General features: G+C 44.0%; 1 protein-coding gene and 1 pseudogene across 3 annotated transcripts in view; both read right to left on the bottom strand.

Moving 5' to 3' along the window:
* The window catches only part of DGUOK (deoxyguanosine kinase), a 31,711-nt gene that overhangs the window by 20,066 nt on the left and 338 nt on the right, over positions 1-11,307 (bottom strand). Inside the window, exon 1 of one of the 3 annotated variants that reach the window (XM_029937613.1) lies at positions 10,697-10,904. The exons of 1 other annotated variant lie outside the window; for it this stretch is intronic. In XM_029937613.1, the coding sequence (XP_029793473.1) occupies positions 10,697-10,838 (142 nt within the window). In that variant the 5' untranslated portion in view covers positions 10,839-10,904. Of the gene's footprint in view, positions 1-10,696; positions 10,905-11,307 lie in introns of those variants that run through there. One more of the 3 variants, XM_029937614.1, reaches the window with a different exon arrangement.
* Positions 8-3,306, bottom strand: LOC115289968 (annotated as a pseudogene).

The following is an 11,307-nucleotide window of genomic DNA, read 5'->3' as shown; positions in this document are numbered from 1 at the left end:
TCAAATAATTCGGACAGAATAGATGTTCCATGTTCATTAGGTTGAATATTACTTACATATTTTTTAAAACATAAGGGTCTTTCATTTAATCTTTTGATAAATTAGACTACACACTTAAGTCTTACTATAATAGTCTAAAACCACTTGGAAACATTTTCCTTAATGTCTAGTCCTGAAAACCCCTTCTCATGTCTTTATCAACAGTCAGTGTAACCGAATGAAATCGGTGTTTTGTGGCCTTCATAGTTTATGTGACTTAGCACATCTGAAGGTGGGATGAAGTGGCTCCATCTTCCCATTTGTTTATATGGTCTGAGATCACAGGTCTGCACAGTGGACACGTTTTCTCTCGGTTAAACCAGAAGGCAATGCATTCTTCACAAAATATATGCTGACAGATGAGCAGAACTGGTTTTTGAAATTCAGCTTGACATATTGAAAAAATATCATCCACATCTGAACATGTCTCTTGCTGGCAGCCACTCTATAACTTGGTCGTGTAAAAAATATTCGCAAAACCCGTCAGAAAGTTCTCAGATGTCCAAAAAAGTCCAAAAGTTTTAGTATGAGGTAAAGTAAAGCCAGCAAGATTCCAAGACTCCGTCTAGTCACATTACCAAACTCCCCATAGCTTACAAGGTAACGAAACCAAACTGGTATGGGAACAAAAGTCTGGTAATACTGACATAATTATTCTAAGAGCATATACCAGTAACCCTGAGACTTAAAAGGCATGATGAAAGAAGGCATCAACAAAATCAGGCATTTTAAGCCCATGAGGAAGAATTTCAGAACGAAGTCTGTAATTCCAATAATCCAAAGTACTTCCCAGAAGCTCGAATGGTCCAAAGTAGGATTTAAAAAAATTAAGCTGTAATAAAGTGACTGAGAATGAAAGGTGTAATATAAAAGAACAGAAGATCCTGCTAAGGATACCAGTAGCCAAGCACACTGAATCTTTGAGCACCTTTCTCTTAGAAAAACCTAATTTACAATGCTTTTGTTTGCATACAAAGAAGTTGTAAGCAGCCCAATTCCAAGAGAAATTCCTGTTATATGCTGCATAACAAGTTTGACACCCAGAATCAAAATATACGGAAGACTTTTGTGCAACCACTTGAAGAGATACCGGAATTCTGAGAAAGAGCTACTACCATGATCTCCAGACTCTGTAGCAGTCTCATCAGGCTGGCTTGCTTCATTGTGGGAGTGACTCCGTAATCGACTATGTATATATCCATGGGTACAGCTATGGACACTTGACCTTACACTGCGGGAGCCTGGATTTTCAGCACATTCTTTAGGTATGGAGTTCATCTGGATATGAACATCTCCAGAATGAAGACAAGAACCTTCTCCTATCAATCCTGTATGAACACATTGGGAAGCTGAGGCATCCTCACTGCCTGCAGCTCCAGGAGGGCTGTGCAGTTGGCTACAGTTGGCTTGCATGACCCTTGAATACTTTTTCTGTGATCCAGATTTCTTTGCTTCAGAGCTTTATCTCCTCTCATGACGATGAGTGAACGGTGGCCCTGGCAGCGACTGCAGGAACAGAGGGAGACCCCGCCTCGAGGCCTCCAGTCAAGGCCATCACCTTCACACCACACCCCCGGCAAATCCGGCGGCGCTCGCCAGTGGCAGCGGCGCGCACGCTCCCCGGACGTCCTCCATCGCATTTTTAAAAGATCACTCTGCCAACTGTTAAGAACAGACCGCTAACAGAAGTAGATAAACCAATTAGAAGATAATAGCAGCTGAACCAAGGGATGGCAGAGGACACAGAAAGCTGTGGTTGCTTTGAGAAATATTTTGGAGATGAAACCAACCTAGTACAACAAACTTTTTCCATTGACACCAATGTCTGGCCATTACCTTCCTGAGCTCCAGACTCACTATCCAAGGGCCCTCCAGACACCTCTACTTGGATGTCCCACAAATACCTCAAAGTCAGTCTGCTCCCTACATGAAGTCATAGTCGTCCCCACCAGTGAACTTCTTCCCATATCCTGGACCCAGGTATGGAAGCAGCATCTACTCACTGTCAGGGCTTGCCTCTCCTCTGCCAAACCTCAAGTAACCACCAAATCCTTTTGCACTTGCCTTCTAAAATTTCCCCATCTGTCCTTTTCTCCCCATTCTCCTCCATCTCAAGATCAGGCTCTCATCTCTTGCCTCTCTGACTCGGCATTGGCCTCTTCAATCTATCATCTATACTGCAGTTACCCTGAACACAAAATAACATGGCTTAAAACCCTCTGAAGCTCCTCACTGCCTTCGTGACAAAATCCAACTCTGTAGCATGGTCGACATGACACAGACCTGCATATACCCCTCTGGTCCCAGCTTCCTTCAGGCACCTGAGCTCCTGCTGACCAAACTCCAATCATGCCATGTTCTTCCCTGCAAATGTGATTTTGCAAATGCACTCCCATTTCCTGGTCCTCCTCACCTGGTCAACTCCTACTCAATCTTCAAGTCTCTGTTCACATGTACTTCCTGTATGAAGCTTTTCCAGACCCTGACTCCTCTGAGCTAGATCAGCTAATCATCCTTTACACTTGGTCCGGCCTTCTGGGTAAGAATCCGTCACTGCAATTGTAATTCTGTTTCTGCAGGAAGAAGATGGGGCTCCTCTAGGGCACGCAGAGTGGAACCACAGCCCAACTGAATGAAACACTTAATACATTACTAATTTCAGTTCCCTCTGAAACCCACATTTGTTAAAAATCAAAAAATGACTTAAAAGAGTATATATGGAGTTCAATCCCCTCTATCAGAGATGATCTTTCTCAATCCATCTACCATCAGCAGGAACCCAAATGGAACCAAGAGAAGTAACGGAAGTACCCCTCAAGTCAATTCCATTAGCCACTCAGGGTTACTGAACCTGAGTGAAGCGATGTCTCAGAAGAGCCCACACATCCAGTATGTACCACTGGTTACACACCACTCCCAACTCCTGTCTGAACAGCACAGGGAAAGAACAAACAACATGAAGCCATGTGCTCTGCAGTCACACTCCTCTCAGTTCCACCTCCACCCAGCCCAGGTGTGCCTTCGCACGTCCGCCCAGCCTCTGCTCTTCCCACACTTCACTGAATAAAATGCCTTCCCCTGCTCCTCCTGGCCTGTGTCTAAGTCCGCTCCTCTACCAAGCCGAAGGCCCCACCTCTTCCACGGGTTCAGAATGTCTCTAGTTCACATGGAATTCCTACCATGTTGGGCAACTGAATCAAACAAGAAGTATTTATTAACTGCTTAAGATATGTTTAGCATTTCATTGTTTTGATTGCTTCATGGGTCTTAATTTTGGTTTCCTAACAGGACCTGACTCTCTGGGGTTGGGACCCAGGAATCCACATTTTAAGTCTGCCCCAAAGTGATCCTAATGCATACTTCCATTTGAGGTTGCCCTTCAGAACAATCCGTTCAAAATCAACAGAGGCGTTTTTTTTTTAAGCATCAGACTACTGAATAAAAACCTACAGACTTGTCATGAGTACCTAACAGACTGACAGGAATTACAAATTGGTTGAGTTTATATATTATCAGATGTCTGCCTGCCCTGAGTAGTCCCTAGTTTAAAATATTTGGCAAAGATGGTCAATATTTAGATCGCAGGTTGTTGATTAAATCTAAAACATGGTTCCTATCAGTGAAAAGCTATTTTAATTATCAGGAAAAGATTAAGGTAATTGACATGAATGGGACTGAGTGATTGTTAGAATTACATGTTTTAAATGTTAAAAAAAAAAAACTAAGATACTATTGCAGATGGAAAGGAAGAGCCATCAGCATTAAAAAATGTCAACTTCACCTCTGAGATCAGACACTATTAGTTCATCTAAGGGCAGTCAGGACTCTGAGAAATCAACTCAGGTCATTTAAGCACACAAAACCCAGAATGGCAACAAATTTGATGTAATGGGAAATACACAGTTCCAATTACTGGAACAATTACACCAGGGCAACAGCCCTACCCTGCACCCCACTGCCCATTCTAAAGCTTCTGGAAAGCCAGTTGAGTAATCAGAGGCTGGCTTCAGCAAAGAATGACAGTAAATGGTGGTGGCAGGTCCTAAGAGCGGTGCCATCCATGTTGCTCTAGGGCTCAAAGAGCCTGGGTCATTTGCCATAGGGCAGTAATTTTTTATTTTACGTCTTTATTTTATTTTGAGAGAGAGAGACAGAGAGTGAGCGGGCAAAGGGCAAAGAGAGAGGGAGACAGAATGTGAAGCAGGCTCCAGGCTCTGGGCTGTCAGCACAAAGCCCAACGCAGGGCTCGAACCCACGGCCCGTGAGATCATGACCTGAGCCGAAGAAAGCTGCTTAACCGCCTGAGCCCCCCCGGAGCCCCAGGGCAGTAGTCTTAGCTGTGTTCTCATGGAACTCGGCTGTGCCGGGCATCAGCCACAACTATGGAATAATATTAAAGGTTAACTCAAAGTTATATATTTATTTTAAAACCACACACAGCATAACTTTTTTTTAGTGAAATAATACCTAATCATAAAAGGTTTTTTTGTTGTGTTAGCTGTTGTTTTTTTTTTTTTTTAAGACAAATGTTTTAAAGTGTTCCAGAGGCTTCGTTAAGAGTGGTGACATCTGCTTCTTTCCTGCTACACTGGCCTCCTTCTAGCCAGCAGAATACTCATGTCCACTGAAAGCCACTCCTCCTTATGCAGCACTGGGCAAACAAGACAAAATCCTCCCTTTGTCTGGTCTCTGTGCAGAGCAGCAGCCTCTCACGACATCATTATCACGACAGTTGGATCCCAGGTTCACTGTTATCTTTCGATATACTCTTTAGTATCATGAAATTCAGGAGTCTTCAGATCGTACAATCAAACCTTCCCTTTGGGCCTTGGCCTTGGCTAATACTGAGCTTTACTATATGTGCCAGAACTTGAAAAAGGGTGGAAGGTACTTTCTTAGAGTATATTAGTTCAAAATGTTGATTTTTATTAACACCAAGACTGTCAGTCCACAAGCTGCACTGAAGAGTTCTCTTGCTTGCGTCCATCTTATCCTAAGTTGTGTTTGTTTTCTTCCTCAAATTCTTCTATAAACTATGATGTCTATTGCTACATTCTGCTAAAATCTAGCAGTAAAGATAGAATGTAATGTCCAAAATAATGTATTATTTAAAATTTAATATAGTTGTATTTCATGGAAGCCTCTTAAACATACCATCACCTCCGGGCATTTTCCTCTCCTGAACAAAATGAAAAACATGGCAAAAATCCAATTCTGAAACCTTTTACCAAAAAGCTAAGGCAATAAATATAAAAGTGTCTATCTTAAACACAAAAATCTTCCAAGGAAAACTGAAAGCCTTTATTTCAGGAACTGCATTTGATGCCACACTTGTCCACTCACCCACCAGATGTGTATGGAACAGCTACTAAGTAGTAGGTACTATAAAATGAACTAGGCTGAGATCCTACCCTTAAAAAGCTCAGACTCCCCCCATGAAACAAAGTACCCAGGATCAGAAAGGCTCTGAGCCTAAAAGCATGCTGCTCAAACTTAACAAAAATCATTCAGCAGGCTTAAAAGAAATGTAATACACTTTTGCCCTGTTTCCTTTTATTGTTTTTCCCAGGGACAACTGTTTACCAAAAAAAAGTTGCTCATAGCTCACAGCGTACTATCCGAACTGCTCTGTTCACCAGCCCGAGACCCTCACTGGTCTGCAACACCTTCCTCCCCCACTTTGCCCACCACATGATTAATCCTTTCACTTCCTCCTCCGGGAAGCCTTCCTGAACTCTCTCCAGCTCCACTTCACCCGGAGGCAGAGCTAATTACCGCCTGCTCTGATATACCAAGGTATTACACATTATAATTATTTGTTGATCCATCACTTGTCCCACTTGCTTTTTGAAGACACAGACTGACCTTGTTGCCTTTGCATCCTGAGCACCTACCTAGCCAGGTACCAGGAATGGAGATGGATGGTGAATCACAGAAACGAAGACTAATATACAACGCTTAGAATAAATGGTCCCTTTTCCCCTAGGATTCTCTGCCCAATTGTTTACACGCAATAAAAGCAATAGATGCACATTAGTGATGTTAGAACGCAGGAAACATGCTATTAGGGGAGCTGTCTCCACTGCTTTATGTATAAGTCTCTAGACTGTAAAAGTGACGAAGTCTCTTCTGCTTTGGTTGGGTCTTTGAAAATCAAAGTGGGAATGGTCTGAGATGACTCACTGTAAGTAGTTCATACGGTAATCCTTTGTTCAACCGAGGTTTGTAATTATAAAATAACTGGCTTTGGGAGGCAATAATATACTGTAGCCATGAATACACTTAGAAGACAGGCAAAGTATTTCTGAGATTTTCAGGCATTCTAGGCACCAAGCTTTTGCTTTTCAATCACACATGGCAGATGGCTTCATAGCTCATACTAGATGCATAAGCAGGGTGTCTGCACTTACAGGATCAGATCAACAAGACTTAGAGCAGCAGGACTCCTAGAAAAGCTCCTCTAAACATAGATCTAACTCCATTTAGGACAGGGGTTTACCTTCCCCTATTCCTGGATGGGTTTGGAAATGCCACCTGTGATCAGAGAACAAGTTCAGTCCTGACTGAGTTGTAAAACAGTTTAACAGAGTCCCTCCAGTGAACGTGAAAGAATACAATGGGTCAGGCAGGAGTTCGGTGCTGGTGATGCAAAGATGAGCAAGACACTAACCCAGGGAAGGTCTCAACAGAAGTCAAGTGCTGCACATCTGTGGGTACAAAATGTTATGGGAGCACACAGAGGAGGCAGTGACTAATTCTGCTTGAGGACAGTCACCAGGCTGTGTGGGGTGATGGAGAGTAGTAGGAGGTAAAACTAGAAACAGCCAGATTAGGGTCCCCAGTCTACTCGTCATTAGTCACACTTTGCTTGGGCAAGTGCATGCACTTCCAAGGCTTCAACAACTACCTCCACAATCAACAACTTCCATATCTGAAAGCCCAGTCCCACCTCTCTTGATTCCAGGCACATGTCCTAATCTACCTCGGAACACTGATCCCTGTGTGCCTCAGAGGGACCTGATAACTAGATGTATCACTCTTCCTTCCCCAGACTTCCTCTTCTTTTATTCCTATCTTCACTTTCCAGTCAGTGTCCAAACTGAAACCCTCACTGTCCTCTTCTATACCTAGAAGTGGCCACCTAGCCCTGTTAATCTCACTTCTAAGAATGTCTCTCAAGCAACTCCGTTCTTCTCTGTCCTTCCATTCCCTCTGTCCAGGCCGGCGTCTTCCCACACTCCAACTACTACAACAGCAGCCACAAAACCAGTCTAGCTACTCCAAATTCTGTTCCTGCTCATTCACTCAGGACAATGATGCAAGACACTAGGGGTACCACAGCAAACAAGACATACAAAGAAAGTGCCTGTTTTGTGGAGCTGTCTATTTGCTCATTCGGGCCAATTTCTTTTTAAAAATTAATCCGGTTGTGGCACATACCGGCTTCAAGTCTTCAGCACCCTCCCCTCCATCTACACAATAAACTGCTAGCATGGCCCACAACATCTGGCAAGTCTACCCTTCCAACCTCTTGTTCTGCCCCCACCCCAGGCACATCCCTGATATAAAACTGCATGTTTCTTCAGGCTTTGCCTTGGCAAGTGTTACTTCCTGTACCTGGAACACTCTTTTCTCGTCTCCCCCTTGGGAATTCCTACCCCAGGGATTCTGAGTTTCCATGCCCAAGCAACCATGGCACTCATCACATGGCACAGGAATGAGGTTTAGAAGTCTGCTCCTCCCACCTGGTTATGAGCTCCTTAAAGGACAGGACTGCACCACAGGTGAGTCCACCTCACGGTGTACTTAGGACGTCCTGGTGCAAGAGAAAGCAAGGAAGGAGCAGAGCCATCCACAAAGGTTAAGAAGCAAAGGTCAGGGAAATTGGTCAGGAAAACCAAACTTCACCTGGTGGCCTGTCCAAGCACTTCTTTTGTGAGGTACTTTGGCACCTCTCTGGGCTCTGAAAACAGGGCTTCCTCTAGAGGCATGTTTCCCAAAGGCAGAACATCTTTAACATCCTCAGGACCCTCCCTTTCTCAATCTTTTTGATGTTTCAGATTTGGCTGGAGAAACACACACAGATGTGGTGACTGATCTCAGTTTAAACTCATGACCACTAAGTCCAAGTGGGCCCTTAATGCTGCCTAGCAACTCTACATTTCTCTTGTTCACTCACTAGACTAATTCATGTCTTTCCTCTCTCCTCACACTCAGTCTGCTTAGCTGATCCTTCTTCCTGTTTCACTGAGAAAACCACCAAAAGACTTCCCCAAGTTCCCACCACACCTACTTGAGTCAGCACTCATTTATGTTGCCACTCACACTGTTACTAGGGATAAACTCTGCTCCTGGCTTAGGCCAGCCTCTCTCCACTTCGGCAACAGATTCCACTCCTTGTTTACTAAAACCACTCCAGTAATTATATCCTGTCTCCTGCTTCAAGAATTTTTTTTTCCCTCTCTACTAGACCATTTCCACCAGCTTAAAAACATGATCTAATACCTCTTACAAAAAGAAAGAAAATGGAAACAACCTGTTCAAACCTTCCCATTTCAGCTACCACCCATGTCTCCCCTTTCTAGGAACACTTTTAGATGTCATAATCCACTGTCACCTCCCATTCTCCTTGAACCTGTGCCAATCAGACTTTCCACCCCTATTAGACCTAAACATTCTTCTTGTCAAGTTCACCAAAAAGCTCCATTACTTAAACAGCATTACGCAGTTGAGCTGAACACCTTCACTTCATTTCCAAGATATCATTCTCTTTTGGTTTTTCTCCTACCTCAGTGGTCATTCCTTCTCAGTTTCTTTTCCCTGGTCCCTTCCTCTAATTACTGTATGTGTGCCCCATGGCTCAGTCCTTTCCATCAACACAACAAGGTCTCCTGGCTTCAAATACCATCTGCATTTACACTCCCAGTCCAGTGAGACTTCACTCCAGAATTATATATCGAACTGCTTCTTCAACATCTCTGCTCAGATACCTAAGAAGCATACAAAAACCTAACATGCCTAAAGGTAGAATCTTGAAACCATCCTCTGCCCCCGGTCTGTTTTTCCCATTCTTCTCCCATTTAAGAAAATTTGGAACTTCCATTTTCAAGTTGCTCAGGCCAAAATGATAGGAGTTATCACTGACCTCTCTTTACCTCATACTCCATCCTCATCTGCTACAAAATTCAGTTTGCCCTGCCTTAAAATGTAACTGGAATCCAACTGCTTCTTACCACCTCCACGGTTACCACCCTGCTCGGACTCCCTGCAACTCATCATCGCAATAACCTCCTGGCACCTTCTATTTTCAACGTATCAGCTAAAGTCACCTTCTCATATTTTAAGTCAAAACATATCACTGGACAGCACAAACCTTTTCCAGTGTCAAGTAAAAGTCCACTCTGGGCTATAAGACCTATATAACCCAGCCACCCCTTACCTTTGGACCTCAGCTCCTCCCATTCTCCCCCTTGCTCACTCCGCTCAAGCCACAACAGCTTTCTTCGTTCTTCCCTGAACACACTGTCCACCGTAGGGCCTTCGCACTTAGGTCTTCCCTCTGCCTGGAAGATTCTCCCAGTTATCCACATGGTTTCACTCCCTCACTTTCTTCTGATTTTGCTTCAATGTCACCTTCTCGGTGAGGCCTGACTTAACTAACCTATTTAAAACTGCAACTTCCCTCAATCTCTCACCCCTGAATTTTCTCTCATCACATTCATTACTATCTAACATATTATTTACTTAATTAATAATGTTTATTATTTATCTCTACTAGAGTTCCATGAGAGCCAGGGTTTTTATTTGTTCCATTCAGTGCTATATCCTCAGAATTAAGAACAGTGCTAGCATATGGAAGTTGCTCAAAGGGTTATTTGTTGAATGAATAAAATGAGAAATTCTCAATTTGCTGCTAGGGTGTCTTCAATTTTGAACACTTGCTCAGCACCTTAGCAGGTGAAAGCATCAAGTCAGAATTTAGTAACGTTTAAACTGAAGTGTTATGCTTTCATTTTGTTTTTTTGATCCCTTATTGTCTAACATACCGGGTCTCTACTCTTGTGACAGTTACTTTTAAAACATGTTTTAAGTTTAGAAAGTAAGTTTCTTCTAAGAAAAACGTTAAATTATACGGGACTAGAAAAGAGACATGGTAAAATTACCATAAGTGGTATGTGAATGACTGAATTTTAGGAACTCTTAGGGTAGGGCTGTCAGATAAAATACGGACACCAGTAAATTTTAACTGTAGATAGATAATAACTTTTTCTAATGTATGTCCCAAGTATTGCATAGGACACACACTAAAATAGTACTCGTTGTCTGAAATCCTATTTTAAATGGCATTGTCCCACCCCCCAAAATCCGACAACCCTAATTTAGGAGAACAAAGAAATTGCACCCTGCTCCTTGTCGCATCCATTCCGATTAGAACAAGCTGGGAGAACGCCTGTGCTATCTACGGACTTCGTGACTGTGAGAGAGTACGGAGGCCTGACATCCGAAAAATCAAAGAGGCAATGGCATCTCTGGGAAGGGAAAGGCCCCGTCGTATCACACCGCGGGCCAGGGTGGTCTTGGCCCAGCTCCCTTTCCCAGCCTTTCAGCCACCAGCTCCGCGGAGGCCAAGGCTTGGCAGCCACTTTCTGACCCTTACCAATGTTTCCTTCGATGGAGAGCCTTCGAGGCCCGCGTTCCGCGTGCAAGCCCCTGGAGGGGGACACGCCACCGACTCGGCTCTGAGCCATGGAACCGGAAGGTGCTCGCAACAGCCTTCGAAGGAGCTGACCCGTGGCCATCCCACCCACGACTCGCGCAGCTATATATCACTTCCTCGGATAGCACTTCCGCCCCCCGCACCGCTGTGCAAGCGCTCAGGCGCGCCTATGACGTCAGGAGATCGCCGGGCAAGAAGTGGGTGGGGTTGAGCCGGCTGCGGGGGAGGGGCCAAAGGGACGGCTCTGTTCTCGCGAAGTTTGCAGAGAAGCAACGCTAGACCGGCAAGACCTAGTCGGGGGTGAGGGGGCGCGGGAGCGTTAGTAACGGCAGTTGTCCGGGCCACTTAGCCTCTTGGTGTTTGTCGGAAGAGCAACATTGTAAAAGATTCAAACACTCAACAATTTCCTCACCTTTGTAGTTTTGTGTAACTTTAAAATAAGTCATAACAACAACAACAAAAAAAAACACAATAAATAAGTCATAACTAAAGACAAAGTAATTTTAAACAAGGCTTTTCCAGGTGTTTGCTTTTTATTCTACTATGGGTAG

This window comes from Suricata suricatta, chromosome 4 (genome assembly GCF_006229205.1).
Source record: "Suricata suricatta isolate VVHF042 chromosome 4, meerkat_22Aug2017_6uvM2_HiC, whole genome shotgun sequence".
NCBI lineage: Eukaryota > Metazoa > Chordata > Mammalia > Carnivora > Herpestidae > Suricata > Suricata suricatta.
This window is presented reverse-complemented; position numbering and strand designations above follow the sequence as displayed.